We start from the raw sequence: 25,175 nt of genomic DNA on the forward strand, positions 1-25,175 counted from the left end.
AATGGCCATAGGGATTAGCATGGCCATGGGCAGTCCATGGGTGGGCAAATAACCAAACAACACCTACAAGCCGTGCCATTTATCTATCTGTATTGTAGCGCAAGCAACACCCAATAGCTCAACTAAACTTATTATGCAAGACTATGAAAAAAGGACGAGCATACGCATCCTTGGCACTTAAGGGGTTAAATGGCGACAAGTCTGAAATCCTCATACTAGGGCCTCGTCATGAGTTGGGCCTTAGTCCTTAAAAGCGGTGGCTATTACGGCTGCATTTAAGGACTGGCCCAATCATGAGTTGGGCGATAAGTTGGAGTTTTACCTCCAGCTTTTTGCTGGAGGTAAAATGTCCCCTTACCGCCTGTTTTCGGCACAATTACCGGCCGCACTATTACCCCATGGGGAATGAGAACTTACTGCTGCACCACTACTCGTGATCCGGCACTAATAGCGCCGGACTGAGTAGCAGTAACGCTATGTTCATTGGCCATATCCCGGCAGTATACAAAGCCCTTTGCAGTACAGGACACAGAAGGGAGCAAATTGTACAGAAAGAAGGGTCAGGCATTTGGGATTTACTCTTTGCATTGCCTACTCTACCTCACATGACCTCCTACAGCCTCAGGCACAAGGTAAGGACAAAAACAAAAAGGGAAGCCACCTTACCAACAAGTGTTAATGATTGGCTCCTAGCAGAGGGCTTGAAAATACAACAATCCTCTGCTAGGAGTCTGGTATACAAGGAGTGATTACCCCTCACTGAGTGAATACGTGCAGGTCCATGTGCCCTTGCCTACGAGTGAAAAACAAAGATGGTTGAGGAAAGGCCCTTGCCTCGCACAGATTCTGATAAGGCGGCAACCTTCATGAAAAACCAAAAGCTTGACTACATCTGGGAAACTGGTACTCGAGTCTCAGTCCCCTAGAGTCCTGCAAGTGACTTCTGCAACTTAAGCGGGCCCTTCAAGAGGGCTCAAATGCATGCCAACAAAGTCTGTAAACCCTCAGCACAGTATATCGCCAACCAAGACTTCAAAGAGAAGTAGATCATCTGGATCGGTGTGCTACTGCAAACAAGCTCCCAATCTTCTCACGCTGCATGCTCATCCTGCCTCAGGAAGGAGCTCAAGACCCTGCTCTTCGAGCAATGGCTCCTCCCCAACACCTAGGTCCACACACCATGCACGCGCCACCCTATACGAGATGGGCTGATCTGCTCCCCAGTGTTTCATCACCTCGTAGCTTGTGGATCCCTTGCTGACAAATTGTCTTGCCCCCCACCGCCCCAGTTGTTACCTCCCTTCATCGTTGATTCTCTGCTTCACTCACAGGGTTCTTCCCCCTATGATTGTAAAGCGCTCCGTTGCTTCCTGAACCGAGGTCGGCAGTCCCTAAATACCCTAATAACTGATGAGGCAAGGCAGCAGTCTGCATCCAAGCTTGGTGACAACCTATGTCCCTCTACACCACTCAACAGTGTGCAACATTACTGCCGAATAGATATAGCCAACGTGGAGCGCTTCTTTTTCATGCATGTGTCGCTCTAGAAGCCTCTGACCCCCTGAATCTACCCTCATGAGGTGCCACAGTATGAAGTGAGCACCAGGAGCTGCTATGATACAACAGGTTTGCCATTCTGTGGCATGATAGCCTCAATCCATATCACTACGGTTCATTCTCGACACAGATGTCCAAAGTGACAACATAACAGGCTTGAGTACATTGGAGGGATGTTTACCCTAGCATGCTTATCGTTTTACTGAAAAGGTCAGGAGAATCATATTTACAAACACCGGAAAGCATTTGATCTGGCGAATGTTTAGATAAGAAGTCCACTTCATTATCTTCACCCAGAGAGCTGAAGGCTTGCTGGATCTCCTTCATCACATTCCTGTACAGGTCCTTCTGCCACACGTGTAACAGCTTCCAGTCCTCTTCAGAGAAACGGGCGGTGACATCACAAAATGTACGTGGCACCTGGAACAGAAAGAATGAAATCACAGATCAGGGAACATCATAAGTAGAAACATAGCATCTGTGTAGTTTACGCTTGCGCCACTCCTATCCACGTGCCTCTCTAGTTATGTTGCTGGGGCACAAAGTAGTCCACAAGTAAAGAATAGGGGGCACCTATCATGGGTGAAACCTCCATCATGCCTTTGCCATTCCATTCAGGTGCACATCTCATTTAGCTTCACACACCACTATAAGCATACAAGTCTGCTCAGTGATGTAGAAGAATAGAGACTGTGCAAGACAGGAAATGTATACGACATGTCTGAAGAGGAATCAGTAATGTAGAAGAATAGACACTGTGCAAGACAGGCAACGTATACGACATGTCTGAAGAGGAATCGGTAATGTAGAAGAATAGACACTGTGCAAGACAGGAAATGTACACAGGCATGTCTGAAGAGGAATCAGCAATGTAGAAGAATAGACACTGTGCAAGACAGGAAATGTACAAAGGCATGTCTGAAGAGGAATCAGTAATGTAGAAGAATAGACACTGTGCAAGCCAGGAAATCTATACGACATGTCTGAAGAGGAATCAGTAATGTAGAAGAATAGACAATGTGCAAGCCAGGAAATCTACACGACATGTCTGAAGAGGAATCAGTAATGTAGAAGAATAGACACTGTGCAAGACAGGAAATCTATACGACATGTCTGAAGAGGAATCAGTAATGTAGAAGAATTGACACTGTGCAAGACAGGCAATGTATACGACATGTCTGAAGAGGAATCAGTAATGTAGAAGAATAGACACTGTGCAAGCCAGGAAATCTATACGACATGTCTGAAGAGGAATCAGTAATGTAGAAGAATAGACACTGTGCAAGACAGGAAATCTATACGACATGTCTGAAGAGGAATCAGTAATGTAGAAGAATAGACACTGTGCAAGCCAGGAAATCTATACGACAAGTCTGAAGAGGAATCAGTAATGTAGAAGAATAGACACTGTGCAAGACAGGCAATGTATACGACATGTCTGAAGAGGAATCAGTAATGTAGAAGAATAGACACTGCAAGACAGCAAATCTATACGGCATGTCTGAAGAGGAATCAGTAATGTAGAAGAATAGAGACTGTGCAAGCCAGGAAATCTATACGACATGTCTGAAGAGGAATCAGTAATGTAGAAGAATAGAGACTGTGCAAGCCAGGAAATGTATATGACATGTCTGAAGAGGAATCAGTAATGTAGAAGAATAGACACTGTGCAAGACAGAAAATGTACACAGGCATGTCTGAAGAGGAATCAGTAATGTAGAAGAATAGACACTGTGCAAGCCAGGAAATGTATACGACATGTCTGAAGAGGAATCAGTAATGTAGAAGAATAGACACTGTGCAATACAGGAAATGTATACGACATGTCTGAAGAGGAATCAGTAATGTAGAGGAATAGAGACTGTGCAAGACAGGAAATGTATACAACATGTCTGAAGAGGAATCAGTAATGTAGAAGAATAGACACTGTGCAAGACAGGAAATGTATACAGGCATGTCTGAAGAGGAATCTAATGTTGAAAAATAGACACTGTGCAAGACAGAAAATGTACACAGGCATGTCTGAAGAGGAATCAGTAATGTAGAAGAATAGACACTGTGCAAGACAGGAAATGTATACGACATGTCTGAAGAGGAATCAGTAATGTAGAAGAATAGACACTGTGCAAGACAGGAAATGTATACGACATGTCTGAAGAGGAATCAGTAATGTAGAGGAATAGAGACTGTGCAAGACAGGAAATGTATACAACATGTCTGAAGAGGAATCAGTAATGTAGAAGAATAGACACTGTGCAAGACAGGAAATGTATACAGGCATGTCTGAAGAGGAATCAGTAATGTTGAAAAATAGACACTGTGCAAGACAGGAAATGTATACGACATGTCTGAAGAGGAATCAGTAATGTAGAAGAATAGAGATTGTGCAAGACAGGAAATGTCTGAAGATGAATGGAGTTGCTGCAGTCACACTTAAAGCTGCACTCAGACTTTGCTTGGAAGTAGGGATGCTAACATGAAGTCATTTCCCCTTAAAGATGCGTTTTCTGTGACAAAGCGCCCGCCTTATTCTAGGGACCAACAGCGGAATGCAAGAAAGAGGAGTATAGGGGTGCACAGACAGGTTAAGTAAAAAGTCTGAAAGTAGTAGGATTTATAAATAAAAGTGTATCAACAAAGGGTAGTGTTCAGTATTACAATCAGTCTTTTGGTGCAATCGGGCGGTCGTCACAAGGCCACTTGGGACAGAAGAAAGCAAAAGAATCCAAAGCTGTGTATTGCTACACAGCAAGCCCAGATGCACTCAAATAGGGAAAAAAATATCCCTATATTTCTATTTAAATTCATTAAACATTTGGCGCCAAAAGAGGCGTAAATTTTACAATGTGTTAACAACGTGTGAATTTCTCTTATTTACAACAGAAAGGGTCATTTAGAACATTTGGCAGTATCATTCAGGATAAAATATACAATCATAGATGTCAAACCAATAGAACAATCAGCACGAAAACACTAGAGCTGACTTATGGATTTTAATCTTCTGAGTCCAACAAGTCGTACATTAGTAAGCAAACAGTTGTACAATCAGTGTTCCCTATTTACACATGGAAAGGACACTTGTAGGTGTTCCATATAACAAAGGTGAGAGCAACAAGCGTTAACAAAAAAAATGCTTGTAAGGAGCAACACAATTGTAAATCTGTATAATAGTTACAGTGCAAACAAACTCTAGATGTATGGATTTGATCATTCAACAGTTCGTAAATGAAGTCTCGTATTCAGGTGTGACCCGAATAAGACCGGCGCGTTTCGGTTCATGGAACCATCTTCAGGGGATAGACTTAATTTTTATTTTCATAAACATTAGATTCTAGCACAGTCTCTGTGGGGTAGGAAAGAAAAAAGATATTTCAATAGAACTCTCTGATTTAAATGAAGTCAATTAACATAGTGAGACGAGTCAGAGTCACTAACCATGCTGATATGAGGGCCAGGAAACAGACAGGTAATCCAGACAAGAAACAACGGATAGCCAAGAAACCACAGTATGCTGGGCTATCTATGGAGGTAAGGACAAAAGCCAAGCTATTAAGCCCACCAAAAACAGGCAATCAGTCCATAGCGAAGAGATAGAGAGATTAGAATTTAAGTACAGACGGTAAATAATGACAGACTACGACAAATCGTTAGGCATTAGCCCGTGAGAACAAATGCAAGTAAACCGCATGAAAAAGAGAAATTAGAGGCTTTAGAACACTGCACGAGTGCAGCAACACATACAGGTAAGGTGAAGCTGTACAACAAAGTCCAAGATATATAATAAAAGCAAGTAAAATAATGTAATACTAAAATCTCAACCAAGCGAGAAACGTGGACCAGGTTATTGCAACGTGTAACTGGTTTCAGGGAAACAAAAATGCATACCTTCCAATGCGAACCCGCAATGATCATCTCGCCGCTGCTGTGCGAGCGAAGTGACTGAGCTTCCCAAACTACAGCGTCGTCTTGGTAACCCCGCGCGAGAGCACCAAAGCGACGTCCATCTTGGTGTGGGCACCAACGAGTGCAGCGTTGCCAAGGTAATATAACAGTAAACAAGAGTGACACACTGAAAGAGACGGGGCGGTCTCGAGCAGTCCGGAGAAAGGGCTGCACATAACAGCTGTTGAATGACAAATGGTCATTAAGAAAAGGGCAGTACGTGTCAAACATAAGACCCAGTCAAGGGGTTAAAATAACGCGCGCGTGGGGGCAACAACCGTCGTTCAAAGGAACTACGGGGTGCCCCCATGGTGCGGCAATTGATTAATCATGGCGATCGGTCAGCAGAAGCTAACCAGCATCCACAAAGGTAAGAGAAAAGGTCTAAAAAACCAAAAAGGAACAGAGACAGCAATCGACAACAATGGAGGAGTCTAAACTCCATGGGCAATTCAAGGAGGCCACGGGATGTATGGACAACGCAGAGGAGAAATCAAAGCCCTGGGTGCGGGCAAGCAGCCAATAACAAGGCAAAAGGGAGAGTCAGATTCATGTCAGAACTTGAAGAATAGCTGACAAGGAGACATCACAAGTCGGAGGAGAACTGGGAATATCGGGGAAGTGAATGGTCAACAGTCTACCTCAATGAGAGGTGAGGAGGAGCTCGACAAAGCAATGGGGTAAAAAAAATGAAAATACATCATGCGGTAATTACCGATCTAGATGGTACATGTTGTCAAATTTAAAACACACAAATAATAATGATCGCAGAGTGTGTGAATGGTGCTAATGGAGTGACATAAATACAAGCAGAGCATACTAGTTTTCAAAGAAACCACAGGTTTATACAAAGCACATAAGGTCGAATTCCGTATTCATGCCACGTGGGCTTAGAGAGTCCAACAGTTCAATCCATAAAATCTCTCGTTGCAATAGTTTACGCTGCACATCTCCAACCCTGCTTCCTGCAGTGATTTGTTGCAAGATAACACATTTCAATTGTGCAATGGTGTGACGTGCTTCATAAAAGTGTAGTGATACTGGGGACTTGGGACTCTTAGTGCGGATATTAGATTTATGCTCAGACCATCTAACTTTGACTTTTCTGGTCGTCATGCCTACGTAGTATAACCCACAAGGACATTTTAATGCATAAATAACATTTTGGGCATCACATGTGCAAGAGTGCTTGAGAAAAATAGGTTTACCAGAGTGGGGGTGTGATATGCTGTTGCCTTTAATGATATTGCCGCAGTGCTGGCAATTGTGACATGGAAGAGTCCCCTTAAATGTTTTCTGTAGACTGGGAGATGGAATTTCAGCTTTGACAAGGCTCTTACGTAAAGACCTACTGTTCCTGTAAGCAAAAGTAGGAGGTTCATGAAACAGTTGTTGTAATTGTGGGTCCATTCTAAACATGCTCCAGTTCTTTTTAATGACCCTTTTGATCTTCATACTCTGCATGGAATAGGTAGTGACGTAGACAAGTGCTTCTCCCGGCTTGGGGGGTTTAGGAGTCAATAGTGTCTCTCTTGCAGTGCTCCTCACTTTGTCTGCGACTTCTGTGATCTTTGACTGGTCATACCCTCTAGATGAGAATTTGGCCTCCAATTCCTCTTTTTCATGCGGTTTACTTGAATTTGTTCTCACAGGCTAATGCCTAACGATTTGTCGTAGTCTGTCATTATTTATCGTCTGTACTTAAATTCTAATCTCTCTATCTCTTCGCTATGGACTGATTGCCTGTTTTTGGTGGGCTTAATAGCTTGGCTTTTGTCCTTACCTCCATAGATAGCCCAGCATACTGTGGTTTCTTGGCTATCCGTTGTTTCTTGTCTGGATTACCTGTCTGTTTCCTGGCCCTCATATCAGCATGGTTAGTGACTCTGACTCGTCTCACTATGTTAATTGACTTCATTTAAATCAGAGAGTTCTATTGAAATATCTTTTTTCTTTCCTACCCCACAGAGACTGTGCTAGAATCTAATGTTTATGAAAATAAAAATTAAGTCTATCCCCTGAAGATGGTTCCATGAACCGAAACGCGCCGGTCTTATTCGGGTCACACCTGAATACGAGACTTCATTTACGAACTGTTGAATGATCAAATCCATACATCTAGAGTTTGTTTGCACTGTAACTATTATACAGATTTACAATTGTGTTGCTCCTTACAAGCGGTTTTTTTGTTAACGCTTGTTGCTCTCACCTTTGTTATATGGAACACCTACAAGTGTCCTTTCCATGTGTAAATAGGGAACACTGATTGTACTACTGTTTGCTTACTAATGTACGACTTGTTGGACTCAGAAGATTAAAATCCATAAGTCAGCTCTAGTGTTTTCGTGCTGATTGTTCTATTGGTTTGACATCTATGATTGTATATTTTATCCTGAATGATACTGCCAAATGTTCTAAATGACCCTTTCTGTTGTAAATAAGAGAAATTCACACGTTGTTAACACATCGTAAAATTTACGCCTCTTTTGGCGCCAAATGTTTAATGAATTTAAATAGAAATAGAGGGATATTTTTTTCCCTATTTGAGTGCATCTGGGCTTGCTGTGTAGCAATACACAGCTTTGGATTCTTTTACCAACAGTGGAATCATCATGGGTTAACAGACAGCTCCCTCAACTGGTGTATGACCGCCCATGGGCAGAATCGTCTTGTTTACACCCCTGTCCCTTCGGCACCACCACTGGGCAGGAAAGAGTTGCATGCCAGGCAAGTGCGACTTGCCCTTCAAGGGCCATGATAAGAGACCCAAGACCTCACGGGGATAACGCACCCTCTCTCCAACTCATTCCGCAAGTTGCAGGTAGGACCTCACCAGAAACGATCACAGGAACTCTAAAGGACTGACAACGCTTCCCACAGGATCTACTGCAGATGAGCTCTGCTGCAGTCCACGGACACCCACTGGCATGCACAGACAGAGCGATAAGAAACCCAAGATGGCTGACTGGCTTCTTATAGCCACAGTCCAGCTGTGGGGCAGATTGGGTGCTTGGTGCTATAGTTGTGGGGGAAAGACATCCAAAAGTACACAATCACCCATCAGCACTAATAAGGATACGCATATGCAGGCCTCCCCCCTCTCCCCCGACCCCCTAATCCCAGAATGGGCCAAAGGGAGGACATGCTAGAGTATAAAAGGGATAGTCCAGGAAGGGGAGGTGTAAGTATTTGGAGAAAGTTGTGACTGAAGTTTCAAAATTCAGGAGAGGAAGAGTGGAAGATGTTGGGAGAGAAGTAGGGGTGGCTTGAGAAATAAGGAGTTGATAGAAGGAAGCCATTGGGAGGTGACACAGGAGGACGACAGCAGTAAGGGACGGGGGGGGAACGACAGCGGGAAGGGACAGGGGGGACGACAGCGGGAAGGGACAGGGGGGGCGACAGCGGGAAGGGACAGGGTGGACGACGACAGCGGGAAGGGACAGGAGCAAGACAGCAGGAGATGGCTGGCAAACAAGAGAACACACGGAGCCTTCACGAGCTGATAGTGGGAACAGGAAGGCACTACAGGCCATGCATATGCCAAGGCAAGGGGTATGATAGAAGCCCCAATCAGAAGCAGTTGAATCCACAGTGGGAGGAGGAACGATCACTTGGCATAGAGGTGAGGATGGGAATGAAAGTAACAAGAATAGACACTGAAGTATCAGTACCTCCCCTTAGTATGAAACTGCTATGAATCATCAATAATTATGCATAAACACATAAGAAGCAATAGAATTAACACATAGTTGTACTTAATCACAACCCATATATAAAAGGAATCATTGATACCACACAACAATGTACACATATATTATGCTAATACTGAATACACACATTGCATAGCTCGCCGTTAGTACCAAATTAACATTGCACCACATATGTGATTGCCGGTATGTAAGCGGAAAAGAGATGTAAATCTGTAGCCTTGGGGGTTATATTATCTGTTATTAGTGATTAGCTGGAAACACATGGCAAGCTGCACTTCTTAACGGGCCAGTGCCAGTTTGCGCAAGTTTAAATCCTGGCAGAACAGAGTCAGAGCATCATTCTTCCAAGAATGATAAATGGAGTACCAATAAATTGGCAAAATAATAACAATTACTGCACTCAGAAGGTAGTAATCCAGCATTAAGCTCTATATAGAAAGATATGACATTATTACAGCTGCAAAAAGGAAAACAGGGGCCATAGTAACATCAAAACATGGACTCTTGTCATGTAAAAAAACAATAAGCAACAGACGAATTTACACCAAATTTTAAAAAGCACGCTTTCGGGACCAAGCCGCATTCTGCAAAATGGGAACTCCTCCGTTCAAGCCTCTTTACACACATTGCTGGTCCTCTATTGGCTCAGCACACACATTACATACCTATACGTTGTAATGGGGCACGTTAAGTGTGTACTGAACCACAAGAGGGACAATAATGTTCGTGTGCAAACTGTTTGTTTACTAATGTAATGAAATGCAGCTGAGTGCTTGAAGTGGGCTGCAGCTCATTACAAAAGGCACTGTTTGCGGGCCGCATATTGTGGGCTGGAGGTCTGTATGTTGTGCACCCTAGCAGTAGAGAGGCATGAAGATGAGGAAGTTACTGTGTACTCCGCCTATGTGACGTCGACAGTGCATTCTGGACTGTTGCGGTGGACAAGGAGAGGCTTCCTGCATGCTGACTGTACACCTGTGCAGCTTGCCGCACTGTTAGATTAATTGATTTCTCCATTATCCAAACTAGAAGTCGCTGTGGTGAAGTGCTCAGCACACACAACAGAGGCTCAGATTAAATTTCCTGCGAAAATGCAGTGACAGACACGGAGACCAAATGTGCAGCGCATTTGCCAGACATAGGGCCTCATTCCAAGCCTGGTGTTCTGAAAAGAAGGGTGCCGGTAGCTGCGTACCAGCACCTTTACCAGACCGTCAGACTACAAGTATGGCGGCAGGTGCCCTTGCTCCCAGCAGGTCCGACCTGCCGGGGGCACTGGCCCATTCAGGCATGGTTCACGGAAGCACCAGCGCCATTAGCTACGGTGCTGGTGCTTCCGTGTCCCCATTCCAATGGGGGCCTTACACTTTGCGCCACCTGACATCCCGGGCTGCCAGGACTCGTAATGTCCCAGTGGCACCGGGATTATCAGGCAGCGGAAAGGTGTTACGAGTTCGGCAGCAACCGGGCGGTAGCAGCAGCCGGTTACTGCCAAACTCGTAATGAGGTCCATAGTGAAGGTACCAAAATGATGGCAGTGACTGACAGTTATAATGTACTGTCAATAGCACAGTTAATAGAGATAAAAGGGAGAGCATTACCAGAGAGCAGGACTTGTGGGGAAAGGGGGGCTGTTCATAGGGCCACACGGATCTTCTGTGGTGACAGGGAAACTAAGGGAAGCCTGTAAAACTAAGAGATACTCAAAGTAGCACTGGATCAATTGCATTATCCAGCACATTTCCAAAGAGTGGTTAGTGACCAACCTGCATGAACAGGTGGAAAGCTTCATCATTAACTGTGTAACCAGCGAGAAATATACAGCAGGTCATACACTTAAGACCTTGAGAGAAACAATACCCTCCCCAACTGGCTCATTCAGGCACCCGCATGTAACTTAAAATGTCCCGAACGTGCAGGGGATATAAATAGGTCACTGTGGTGGTATGTCCCTTCTCCAGGTGTATAGAAGCCGGACCATGCACTCTCCCAGATGCCATGTCAGCCATAAAATTCCTCCTCTGCCAAGTGTTCCCCCGATGGGGGGTGTGCGAGGTGCTGAGATCCGATAATGGACGTCATTTTGCAAATGAGCTTCTTGAAAAAATAACGTCCCTGCTAGGCATGAGCTCTGTTCGGCCTAGCATCCACAAGTGAATGGCGTTGTGGAGTGCCTCAATGACCCATCTAAAGGACTACATAGCAAGATTGTGGGGCATGCTGCATAAGAACTGGCTGCACTGCCTTCCGTTGACTCTTTGTCCTACGCAATCAGCCAGGCTAAGACCATCACCTGACTCTTCATGAGCTGGTGGCAGGTCACAGAATTTATACGCCCATTACCCCTCCCACGTGCAGACCGATGCCAAGAGTGCAGTGACTGTGTGAAGTAATGAATGACATGACTACCGGATGTCCACGACTAAATGCCCCGCTTTCATTTCTGAACATGTAAAGGAAAGGCATGGGTAATCGCAAAAGGCACAGAAAAAAACAAGAGAGAATTGAATCCTGCCACAGTTATCCCACCTCTTTCAGGGAACCACTACAGTGGTGATCGTGCATGGTATAAGTATCCTTTAACACTAACGTTTCCTGGAGACCTTGCGTTATGCTGCCATTTTGTACGTAAGTGGCACCACCCAAGGTTCACAGGTCCCCATGTTGTGACTTACTGTACTCCCACATCAGTGAAACTGCAAGACTGCAAAGCGTGGGTGCACATTACCGACATAAAGCAATACAAGGGTGCCGCCTCCCAGCCCAGCCAACAGGATCCCGAGAGAGAGGAGCATCATAACAGACCCAGGACCAGAGCACAAGTGCGTGCTGAGTTAAAACGTGACAAAAATAAGGAACTCAAGAATGAAGGAAACATACTTTAGGTTGCGCCACTTGAACATTGACGACAAACTTTCACTAGAACAGTAACAAAGGATGTTGATACCAACACTCAAATATATCACCAATTTAGTATACAGGACTATTTTTTATATTTGTATGTTTTTGGGGCTATTTTTAGCACTTATATTTTTATTAACGTACCACATAATGGTGGAAGGGGTTTGAAAAAAAAATCAAACATTTGTTCTTTACTATTGGTGGCAGGTGCTTTGAACAAAACAAAAAAGGTGTATTTAATCATAATTGTTGTTGTTAAGATATACAGCTCGGCTCATTCACTATTGCAAGGTATTCAGTAGCCAGTAAAAATGTTTTCGTATCCCCATGTTCCACATTTGCTCCCGATAACCCAAGCAATACGCCGCAGGACGCATTAGCAATGGTTGACATTATGGTCATTATGATCTTTCTGTTTTTATTTTTCATTTCACACTGTATTTGATTGATGAAAGTGTAAATGTATCCCTATGGCATAAAAACAGGCACATTTCCAGTTGGAGAAGGAAATGGTATTCTGCCCAGTTGTGGAGACAGTAGGGGCTAGGAGAAGTATTACAGATGATTAATATTACATGAAAATATACTTTGATCACTGCATAAATATTGAAAGAAACTTGTGGTGTAGGTCAGTAGGGAAAGAGCAGAGGGTGAGATCGCGAAAAGCTGCTTTGTTGGCTCACTTATTCCCTATGCCATGATAGCCTCGCGAGTATTTATACCTCAATAAGTACCTCAATCCAGAGCATATTGCTTGGTACATCTTGCAGTGTGCCAGACCAGAGGACAGTCTCAAGGTCAATCGATCGATCATGATAAAGTATTTTACAGAATTAGGATTCCCATACATAACAACCATGTAAAAGAGACACATGATGGAAAGCATGAGAATGGAAAGTAATGTGCTCAAGTACACGTTATCAGGCCCAAATAAAGGAGATGTCCAAATCACCAAAATATTAAACTGTCGAGATGCCCAGTGGAATGAGATACCTTACTGCTACAACAGACCTCAATTGCAAATACAAGAGAAAGTATTCTCCTCGGGAGGATGGGTTGATGCAATCATGGGATGCAAAGCAAAGGTGTCTGTACCAATAGAGGTGATAAAAACGCAGATAGTGTTTGCCGTGAAGAATGGAAATGACTGACACATTTTTAAACATGGGTGGAAGATGAAGCAGGGCCACTACCCATAATTAAACTACAAGCACTGACATTATACCTTAGAAATAATGGTTCAGTGAAGCTTGGTAACAAAGAAGGGTGCAAACGCATATTGGATGTACCAGGTATAAAAGTTGGTGCCACTGTATTCATGGACCATTCATGGGCCTGAGGTGTAAGAGCTAATATGCCCATTTGCAGTGGCATATGTTCAATAGTGCTACTAAATGCATCAGCATTAGTAATACCACAAGGTGGGGGTGACATTGGGACTTTTCCGTCAATGGCACAAACCAGGAAGAAAAGATCCCTAGACCTAAAGTGCACTGAGAGAAATAACTACTTTTCCAAGAAGGTCAATGCTGCATTCAATGAAATACCAGAAGAGCATACATTATTTGGTAACACAACAACATTCTACGTCATTTCTAATGCCTGGCCTGCAACCAGCAGCAAATGCACACTAGATCCAGATAACTAAGTGGGAACTGTTACAAACTATTAATGCTACAGTGAAAGGCTTCAATGCCATTAAGGAAGAGTTAAGAGCAGTCAGTCTGATGACCTTACAGAACAGTTATGTTCTAGACCTCCTCACAGCTATGGAGGGAGGAGTGTGGGCAAAGATAGGCCCAAGTTGCTGTATGTATGGACCCACACATGATGAGGTGAATGGGAACTTGACAGAAGCAATATACTCATTGCAAGAGCTGCGTGATAAAATGGATGACATGGTTGACGAGTGCTGGTTCAGTTATCTAGTCTCCTGGATACCTACCTGGCTGACAGATGCATTCAAATTACTGTTGGCAATCTTGGTACTAGTAGCTTTTTGTATCCTTAAAACAGCAATACGCCAATGTACGAAGTCTGGCAAATAAGCACTCCAAATGACAATGATTAATGTGGGTCATACTGTACATCAGGTCACTCAAACTGATGACGAAGATTACCGTTGCATGCATCCATTGGTCCATCCAGTTATACTGCCTGCAGTATGGTTTACATGCCCAAACAATACCCACAATTAAAATGAGTGCTGGATAAAATATGCCAAGAATGGAGAGTTCTGGCTTGTGACATGTAGTCCAGCAGCCTACGCAGCACAAGGAGGTAGCGTCAAAGTGCGACTGCCCAAGGATGGCTATAATGTGATCAGAAAAGATTAAGGAATGGTCAGACTCAAACACAGGTGGGGGTCGGGGGTGTAGAGGCAATTATTGATTATAGAGCATGTGCAAGCTCCACCCCTCCCCCCCCCCCAACTGCCTCAGAAGAAACAAAAATATAAAGTGAGGAAGGACACATTTTAAACTATATTTTAAACTCTTCTGGAAATGCAGCTGCCATAAAGAATAGCTAGTTGCACTACACAAGTAGGAAACAGATGGGGTTTAGCATGAAGGCACCATATGCACAAATAGTGTGCTTTTAAATAGGATACAGGGGACAGGAACGCGTGTGCACAGTTGAGGGACTCATTACACTAATAGGGCAGATCATAGTGCAGGTAGACTAGGATGCTGCGTACCCATAGAGAGGGGCATTAACATATGGCAGTCATGCATCACGACTTGGTAGACAGGAAAGTAAATGTGTCCTGCAGAGAATAAAACACGACAAACAGCTGTCATTTTAAAATGCATACGCATAGCTGAGAAATCTGCAGTGGCTGTGATAGCTAGTGAAAAGGAATTCCAAGGATAAGAGAACCAAAGAGGAGTTGTACATGAAGGTAGAAGCGCACAAGATATCAGTGTCTACAGCGACAAGCGTTCAACCATTTGAAGGAAAAGGCTGGGTTATCTTGCATTTTTCATACCACATCGCTGGTCACCTCTTTACTGGCAAATATCAGAGAGAGGGCTGTGCTGTCTTTTGGGCCCCTGATTTACATCAGACTCAGCCACACTGAGCAAACCCTGATACAAGGCGAGAAGCTGCACTCATCCACTCTAACCAAACCCCGATACAAGTGAGGCCTTTACACCCAGGTCCAGATAGGGACCTCGAGAGCAGATACCATACTGGGAAAGGTCTGCCCCACGAAACTACAATGAATACTGAGAAAAGCCTCAAGATCCTAGTATAAACAGAGGGGTCTAAGGGGGCAGCTAGATGGAGTACAGACCAGGGATCCTTTCTACAGGGATGTCTGCAACTGCGTTAGCCTAATACAGACATTTAAGGATACATTTTTCACTGGATGGCCTTTGTATTTTTTTGTTTATGGATAGGAGTTATCAGAGTGAAACAAGTATTGCCTAAGGAATAGGAGGGATGGGAAACCCCTAGGCCTCATTTTGCTTGTCCTGACTTTCACCTTCTCATTTACATGTTTGTGTTATTAGAATAGGTATAGATTTTCCCAACCCTACCCTGATCTCTGTAACATTAGCAGTTGGGGAGAAGACGCCAGACAATCTGGTACAGAGAAACGTGGGCTGAATCTCATGGGTCAAGCTTGCATTCCATCCTGTCGCCAGCACCGTCCTCAATGAGTGCCCATTGCTTCTTCCTCCCCTAACGCTGTGCCCTGGTGGCCTCCCCACCACCAGCTTCCACCTAAATCCTCACCCCTGCCCACGCTTATCTTCTCTGCGAACCTCCCCTCTAGTTATTCTTTGTGCTATGCCTCCTTCCATCATAGAAAAGGAAGGCGGACTCAACGCGGAGCCCATCTTTCATTTATTAGCCCTGGGTGATAGTAACAATAACACACACTGAAGTGGAATGGGTCTGCCAGTGGGGGCACCAGGGCTCAGCGTTAAGGCCCACACCTCCATCTGGCCCATAAATTGGGACCTGGGTTGTTACCAGCCAATTATTATTAATTTTTTTTACAAGGCGCCACAGGCCATAAGGCCTCTCTGCGCGTACAACAGTAATAATCATAAGGGGAAAACTCGAGGTCAAGCCGAGATATAACAAGACAATTAAATAATAAGATTCATTCTTAGAATTAAAGAGGTTTTAATGGCTTTCTTGAAATGGCGAAAATCAGGAGTATTTCTAAGGTCTAGTGGAATGGAGCTCCACACAAGAGGGGCAAAAACATCAAAACTAAAATTATGTAGTTTATATCGTGGCTATGAAAGTTTTTCAAGGCCATTAGAACGGAGGGCCGAGTAATCGGAGCCTTCTAAATTATCTCCAAATACCTGGGGGCTTGAATAAGTGGACATTTATAGGTCTGAGATAAAGCTTTTGAGTGATACAGTGTTTAACTTGTAGCCAATGCAGGGATCTGCGAGCCCAAGTTATTTGTTCTGTTCTCGCAAGTCCTTATACAGCCCTAACTACATGGTCTTCAACAACCTGCAGTCTCCCAGCATTAGTATTAGAAGTGCCTGCAAAAAGGTTGTTACAATAGGAGGATAGCTCAGGGGCAACGCGGCGCAACACAGGGTCGAATACCGATCCTGTGCTTAGAGACCACAGGTTGGTATTAGCCGTGTTATAAATAGGCCTACATTTTGATATTATTCCCTTGGGTCACCTCTCCCTGGCATACTCTTCACCCCAATGCTTGATCTAACAGTCCTTGCAGCTCCTGATGCCCTAGGTTCTATGGGTGGTGTGAGCGTGTGACAGTGGATTCTACACAAGCCCAGCCTGTCCAGCTCCTGATGCCCCAGGTTCCATGGGTGGTGGGAGCGTGGGACAGGGGACTCTACACAAGCCCAGCCTGTCCGCCCTAGGGTTGCAGAGATGACCTCACACTACTGCCTCTCCTAGGTTCCGAGTTCAAGCTCTCGCAGGTGTCTCCATCACCCAGAGCAGTTTCACAAGTTTCAATTTTGATCTCTACAGACTAGCCCTGTAGAGTGATATGTTCATCAGCCTCTGTGGGAGGCAAAGTAGTGAAACACAAGATTCTATGAATTTGAATACCACAGCGTCTTGATCAAAAAGCAATAACACCCTGCGTCGACTGGCTGGATTAAGGGTCCCACCCATAAGGAAGGTCACATTTTAGATTGGGTTCTAACTTTCAATCTTAATATCACCTTACCCGATATCACCGTGTGTCCTTGGTCTCAAATGGTAGAAAAAACACAATTTCTTAATTTCCAAATTAGCAGCTATTCAGAATAACCTGCGCTCAAGCTACTATTCAGAATAACCTGCGCTCAAGCTACTATTCAGAATAACCTGCGCTCAAGCTACTATTCAGAATAACCTGCGCTCAAGCTACTATTCAGAATAACCTGCGCTCAAGCTACTATTCAGAATAACCTGCGCTCAAGCTGAGTGCCCGTCTCTCACCCTCCCCTTGGTGATACATCCATGGCGCAAACTTCTTTTGTTCTTCAGACAGTTTCACCCGGCAGGAGGTTCCTCCATACCGGTCATCTTTCAAACTCACTTGCTGTCAGATGGATGCCCTCCAGCCCTTGAAGGCCACACTTCAAGCTGAACCTTTAGTCGTCCCAGCAGCCAATTATATCAATCTTTGACTACAACATGGAAATGTTCTCCCTTCTTTAAAAGAAGCCATTATTACACCCATTTTAAAAGCCTAAGCTTGACACATCCGTTCAGTAAAATGACTGCCCCATTGCAGGCCTATCTAAGATATGCACCTAGAAATAATTGTTACCTTTCAGTTATAGAATCAGGTAGAAAGAGTTGCTTTCCTGGATTGCTTTCAGTCCAGCTTTTGCCCTCAGCACGGAGGAGAAACTGCCCAGAAAGGTGTCGTAACAAATGCTGATGAGGGGTGCTTCTCCATTCTTGCGCGCGTTATCTGATACTTCTTTAAAGCCTCCTTAGGTCTTTCGTGGGGGTGTCTACATCAGTTCTGGCCTGGTCCCACTCCTAAGTATTAGGGAGATCCCAAGCTGTCACATTGGTTCTTTTCCTTGTGCATGCCTCTCTGCATGGATTGTGGAGTCCCAAGGGGGGGGGGGGGGGGGTCACCACTTTGTCCCTTCTGTACATTCAGCTGTTGATGTCTCTTTTCGGCATTCCCTCTTCTGCAGATGACACTCAGGTGCACCTTAAGATCTCAGGACCAAGTGATAACATCACAATTGCATCCAGGCAGTTTAATAAAGTAAATGCTTGGATGGCGTTCAATGGCCTACAATTGAATTCTTCTAAGATGGAAGCCATTCATCTGGTCAATGACCCCTCTCATATACCTTCGCCTCATCTTCTTTTTGGGTTGCCTATCATTTACTCAGACAAATTTAAGAACTTGGAATTCCATTGGAAGTCCTGTCTGGGTCTTAATTCCCAGATTTGTAAAGTGGTCAAGTCCACATTTTTCAGACTCTCAGTGAATACTGCACATGTAGCTTTGGTTGGCTTAATTAACTTCTTGCTGGACTATGCAAATGCCCTGTACGCAATCTGTCCAGAATACAGCTGTTCTCCTGATATTCAGGCTGTCCACATTTCACAGGTTCCCTTCTTTAGGTAATCTTTTCATTGCCTACGAAGAGTGATTACCATGTTTATTACCCAAGTGTATTCACGGGCTTGTCCCTCAATCTCTCACCAGGAATATTTTTTTATTACTACATTTGTAAGGCACACCTAACCCTAATGCACCTGGGCACAACAGCTTACGAGTATGGTTACAGGTTTGAGCAGGCTTAAGAGATTGGTTACAGAATTCAGCAAACTTCAGCATATGGTTACAGGTTATGCAGGTCGTTAAAAGGCATAGTTAATTATATTGTTACAGGTTTAAGAGATTGGTTACAGGTTTAGCAAACTTACGGATATGGTTACAGGTTATGCAGATCGTAAAGGGGCATGCTTAGGTATATGGTTACAGGGTATGCAGATCGTAAAGGGGCATGCTTAGGTATATGGTTACAGGTTATGCAAGACATAGGTGAAGCAGACTATAGTCTTTGCCAATCAAATGTGAATTTAGGAGGATGGTTGCCTGCTTGGTGTCCTGAGAAAAAGCCAGGTTTTCAGTTTTTTGCTGAACGAGAGTAAGGCAGGATCCAGTTTGATGTCCAGAGGCAGGGCCTTCCAATAGTTGGCTGCCATAACAGGGAAGCTTGAGCCGCCTGCTCTTTGTATTTTGTATCTGGGCTTGGTTAGTTGTCCAAGGTCGGCAATGCGGATGGGTCTTGATGATTGGTTTTTTACTATCAAATTGGGTAGATAGCGAGGGGCAGTGTTGGTTAGACATTTATGTGTGAGAGTGTAAGTGCTTTACATATGATCCGGTCCTTCGCTGGCAGCCAGGGAATGTTTCTGCTCTTATGTCATTGTTCTGCACTATTTGGAGTTTCAGGATGTTTTTAGTAGATGAGCCTGCAAAGATGGTGTTCCAGTAGTCGATCCTGGAGAGGAGTGCTCTTGCCAAGGTGAAGTGGTTCTCTTCTGTAAGATAGGGTCTGCAGGCCGTGATGAGTTTGGCTGTGTAGGCAGATGCCAAGGAGATAGCATTGACTTGCCGTGAGAGGCTAAGTGAGGAGTTGAGGTAGACTCCTAGGGTCTTAACTGCTTTGGCAGTAATGATCGTGTTTCCATCTATATTGAAAGATTGGTATAGTGGTGAGAGATTTTTAAGTTTTGTCTGGCTGCCCAGGATCAGGATCTCAGTCTTATCATTATTAAGACATTCCTTGTTCTGGGCCATCCAGGCTTGGATCATGAGGTAGATTGTATTTAGGGCATTCGTGGCTGTGATATAGTTGCCGTGATAGGAATATGAATTTGGGTATCATCAGCATAATTTGTATATGTGATGCCCAGATAGTCAAATTTATCGAAGAGGGGTTGCGCAAATTCGTTGTACATGGTCGGTGAAATCCAAGAGCCCTGTGGCACTCCACAAGAGTCTGGGGTGGGGCTTGCTGCTGAGGAGGATGAGAAGACTTATCGTTCTGTTAGACAAGAATGATTTGATCCATGCTATGGCATTGTGGGAGAGGTGGGCATCGCTGGCTAGGTGACGGCATAAGATGTTGTGGTTTACCAAGTCGAAAGCCGCCGAGAGGTCTAGGAGGAGGAGCATGGCTAAATTGCCTCTTTCTCTGATCTGGTCCATTTGCGCTGTAAGGTCTACTAGGGCCGTTTCCGTGCCGTGGCCTGGGCGGAACCCCGATTGTCACAGGCCCAGCAGATGGTGTGTTTCTAGATATTTTTTAATATGGACATATGCTACCCAATCCATGATTTTTAGCAAGAATGGTACTGTCGTAATGGGCCGGTAGTTAGTAGGAACAAGTTGTTTATGAGTGAGGTGATGAAAGGTGCCAGGTTGTCTGTGCAGTCTTTCATTAGGGTCGTGGGGAAAGGGGCCCCTGACGTCTATGGAAACAAGGCGGGTCACCACACACGATAGAGACGCCAGACACAAGGTTGTATTCCCAAAGCTATGGTTTTATTGCAAAGCAAAAGTCTGTTGGCCAACTCGGTCATGCCCCGCGACGTGTATCTCTAGACCTCGAGGGACGCAAGAGAGTGAATTACATACGTCAGTTACATATATACAAAATGCATATCAAACAATCAGCTATGACCTGTTGAACACCCCCCCTTTATTGGGTTTCTTTGAACTTGGTGTGATGATGGACATCTCCGACCACTATGACACCTTCAAACATCTATTCTAGTAACAATGTGCAATTTGTGTGTGCGTAGGCATGTTTCGGTTATTGAATAGAACACAGAGCTTCTGTTCTTGGAAGCAAACTACATACGGGGGGGGGGGGGGGGGGGAGTTGCATTCCGGACCTTGCTATCTATCAGGTGCTATTTGTGTCTTGGGAGCCGACATGCTCTTAGCGGGCTCAGCAAAGGGGGGCCATTAGAAAAGCATAATTCAATCCTTTAGCTGTATTATTCTAACATATTCTACTATATAACGAGACTGGCTGGCAGCTGTGAAATGAATAAATGCCCTGCAGCTCTGCTTCAAGGCTACATTAAGGAGGGAGCCGGGCATTCTTTCTGGCGCTGCCTACGTTTGTGTTTCAGCAAACTCTTGTTATCCTCTCGGCCCTGCGGCCTTGTCCTTTATACAGACAACAATGTTCCACAGTCAAGCAGTGTAAGCGGAAAATATACTGCGAAGCAATAGGAACAGAAAGCAATGAGCAATGGTTAGAAAACAAAATGGCGATTCTTGTTACATCAAAATGGCCGTTCGTTGGCAAACTCGAAAACCTATATTCGGTCGTATCGTGCATGAGATGGTTGGTCCACGGCCACCAAAATGCGTTTGCGGTCTCAAAGTAGAGGTATCCGCATTTCTAGACTGACAGTGGGACAAATATCGCCTTGGCATCGAGTAGGTTTAAGACCTTTTATGATTTTGGTTGTTTCCTCTATTGTAATAGGGGAGAACTCAAACTTAGGGAAAGGCTTAGGTTTAGAAGGAGTGAGATTGGTTGTAGGCTTCTGAGATATATGAAGTTTTAACTTTTTGTTATTAATTTCGAGCTGAAGTGACGTGATTTTGTCCATGAGAGCTTTTTTTATGTTTTCACACCGGGTTTGGTCTTTGATGAAGATGTCCAGTGTCTGAGAGGGGGTTTCTAATTCTCTAAGGACTGAAAGAGCTCTTTGGAGCTAGAGTTGGCATTTTCAATGCGTAGATTATAAGCATTACTTTTGGCTCGATGGGTGGCTTTTTTGTAGTCAGATGCTATAGAGGTGAATTGTTCTTTGTTTGTGATTGAAGGATTTCTCCTTCAATTATTTTCTGCATTTCTTTTTTTGCTACGTAGGTCTTTGAGCACAGCGGTGAACCAGTGGTTGAGAAGTTCCCCAAAGGGGCCATTGCATCCAGGTCTGATTTCATAACTTGATAGGTAGAAACCAGGGAGGCAGGGTTGGCTGTCTCTTCCGTAGGTGTAGTGAGCAGTGAAATCAGTGGGAGAATGCCGTCTGGTGTAATGTTACGCAAGTTGCAGGCTTGGCAGCTGGTGCCATCTGCGTTGGCAGATTAGTATGCGAGTTGGTATTGATAGTGAATATTATAATGTTATGGTCTGACCATGGGCAGGGGTCATTATTGGAGATGTTGGTGGTGCATTTGTAGTCTCTGAGCCAGTGAAGCGTGCAACCTTTTGCGTGGTTTGGGCCAGATGATCTTAAGGTGAAGCCTTGTGTTCCGATGGTGTTGGCTAGGATGGAGGCTTTAGTGTCGGAACTGTCATGGAGACCTAGATTGAAGTCACCAAGGATGATCACTTTAGAGGTAGGTTTAGTGTCCGTGGAAAGTAGGATGGCGATGTCACCATCAAAAGAAGAGATGCTGCCAAAAGGTCTGCAAATGAGATGTATGTTTAGTGAGGTTGTGGCAGAGATTGTAATTTTTATGGACAGGAGTTCTCCTGATGTTATAGGGATGTTTGGGATTTCTCTGTATCTGGTCATTCCATTGAAATCAGTTTCATCCAATGCCTTACCCTCGAATTATATCCAACGAAAAGCATTTCCATCGAAATTCTATGGTATATTCGAAACTAGGGTTAGGGTTAGAGTTATGGTTGGGGCTAGAGTTAGAATAAGGGTTGGCTGTGGGGATTCGGTGGGGGGGAGAACCCCCCCCCCACCCCATGTACAAAAAAAAGCGTTACAAGCGTTACAAGGAGCTGGCCAGTGCCAAAATTTCAGCACTGGACAGCTCCATGTAATGTTTTAATGTAGAAAATAAATGCATTGAAATACTATCTTTTACATGTAAAAGTGCATTTCCATTGAAACCAGTCCATTTATATTTGCGATGGACTGGTTTTGATGGAAATGCACTTTTACATGTAAAAGATAGCATTTCGATGCAATGGCATTCGATGGAAATGCATTTCGATGCATTTCCTTCGATGGAAAGACCATAAACCGATTTCTCTGAAGTTGAGGTTTGATTTGGATATGAAGGCAATGCCTCCTCCTTTTGCACGGATTCTGTCCTTTCTAATAATGGCATAGCCGTCCGGTAAGGCAAGGGCTAATGCCGGGCCGGCTGCAGGATGCAAGCAGGTTTCAGTTAGGGCAATAAAGTCTAGGTTATTTGCTGTGATAAGGTCAGAGAGGACAGTGCGTGAGCTGGGATTGATCTGGCATTCATTAAAGCTGCTTTAATTTGTGCAGGTCTATTACCAGCCTTGTTATTAGGAGGTCTAGTTTTTATTCTGCTAGAAGCACGTTTCGGTTTATGCTGGAGTGAACGATTTCTTTTAGACTGGGTCCGGTGGATGATCTCAGCTTCATCAGTTAGGTTAGTGGCAGTGATACTGGTGAGGTTTAATATGTCCCCGGGGTGGTGCGGGGGCGGGGGGGGGATTACTTTGAGGCTTTGAAGTAGGGGGTAATATCTGGTCCTGTCTCTGAGTCTAGAGTTCCTCTTGACACATGTGGAAACTGAGGTTGCTGTGTCATACTCACAGCTTGTTAGAGACAGTGTTTGAAGGTTAGGTACAGACTATTGATATGTTTGGGGTACAGATGGTGGAGTGGCCATGGCGAGGAGGACACTGAGGAGTACTGATAGTACTGGTATAAGGATAAGCCTTAGCATAACCCTACTGTATTATGCACTAGTGTTGGCAAGTAGGGTGGTATTGTAAGGCATACAAGTTGAGTAGCGTGGAACCACGTACATTTGATTGGTGTTTGTTGTTTTAGTTGGTAGGTTGTGAGAGGCATGGTTGTCTGATACTTTAGCAGCTTAAGGGGGCCACTACTGGCTCAGGGCAGCGTGCCGACTTAAGCATTATGGGTCAGTGAATGGCGTACAGGTCTAGAGAGCCAACACGTTATCACCAACTAACCAGCAAGTTAACAGAAGCATAGAAGCATTTACAGGTCTAGAGAGCCAACACGTTATCACAAGGAACCAGCAAGTTATCAGAAGCATGGATACATTTGCAAGTCAAACAGGGAGAGAAAAACGGTACAATTTGTGTGTACAGGTAATCCGTTAGGATATACAGCAAGATTTCAAATTGCGTTAGATATGCAGTATGTCTCAGTGGTAAACTTTGCATGCAGGATCGTGCGCAAAACGGCATCAACAAATTATTGGGTGGAGAGCAGTATTGGTGAGCTATAGGGGGCATGCCACAGTGCACGAAGCTCGGTATGGGGTACCTGTTGGGCAGATGGGCAAGACCAGTACCTGCAGTAGGATCAAGGGGAGCGGGGTGTTTGTACCGGTCACTGCGGGGGTGTGGGCTTTAATACATATATAGGCGCCGGGCGATTAGGGGTTTGGGAGCAGATGAGTGTGCAACGCACAGGATTGCTGGTATGTTCGTAGGCGTAACGAGGGGTCCACAGAGTTAGTGTAGTGGCGGGAGGAAGTCTCACAATGCAGAAGCTTGAGGGTTTGATGTGCAGAAGGAGGATCCGTTGCCGAGGGTTCTCAATGCAGGTTTTGGAGTCTCTTGGCTCACGAGCAGGATGCAAGGAGGTATCGAGTGGTAAAAGTGGTCGGAGTAACAGCGTGGATCAGGGAGGAAGGAGGGTGGAGCGCTCTGAGCTCGGAGACGCAAGGTCAAGCTCAGTCAAGAGCCTTAGTTATGTACCTTTGTTGCGGGCGGGCCGGCGTTCCCACCTACCGGCGTATGCGATTGGCTTTTGGGGGGAGATTGTAGCCAATCGGATTAAAGCCTGCTGCAATCCGGCAACACTGGATCAGGAGGCAGGTCGAAGGTGCATAGCGGCCATCTTATCTGGGGTACATTTCAAATTATACTAAGTCAGATGCAAACTGTGCATATAAAAAAACACCGTAGTCGGGCCGGTATTGTACTTACAATTGAGCCGCAGGTTAACCCAATGAATATAGTGGCTGCAGCTGGAGCCAATGCAGCTCGTCGTGTTTGCAGAGTATAAAACACAACAAATCAGCAACACGCGCTGATGAAAGCGATAAGCCCACGTGCTTACCTACAGAGCTGGGGAGGGTCCTGCTGT

At 44.6% G+C, this 25,175-nt stretch overlaps 1 protein-coding gene across 3 annotated transcripts in view; it reads right to left on the bottom strand.

The window, feature by feature from the left end:
• The window catches only part of LOC138489520 (zinc finger protein 732-like), a 298,978-nt gene that overhangs the window by 236,193 nt on the left and 37,610 nt on the right, over positions 1-25,175 (bottom strand). For all 3 annotated transcript variants that reach the window (XM_069617265.1, XM_069617266.1, XM_069617264.1), the window contains exon 2: positions 1,851-1,977. In XM_069617265.1, the coding sequence (XP_069473366.1) occupies positions 1,851-1,977 (127 nt within the window). The remainder of the gene's footprint in view (positions 1-1,850; positions 1,978-25,175) is intronic.

This window comes from Ambystoma mexicanum, chromosome 9 (genome assembly GCF_040938575.1).
Source record: "Ambystoma mexicanum isolate Mex_15411 chromosome 9, UKY_AmexF1_1, whole genome shotgun sequence".
Classification (NCBI taxonomy): Eukaryota; Metazoa; Chordata; class Amphibia; order Caudata; family Ambystomatidae; genus Ambystoma; species Ambystoma mexicanum.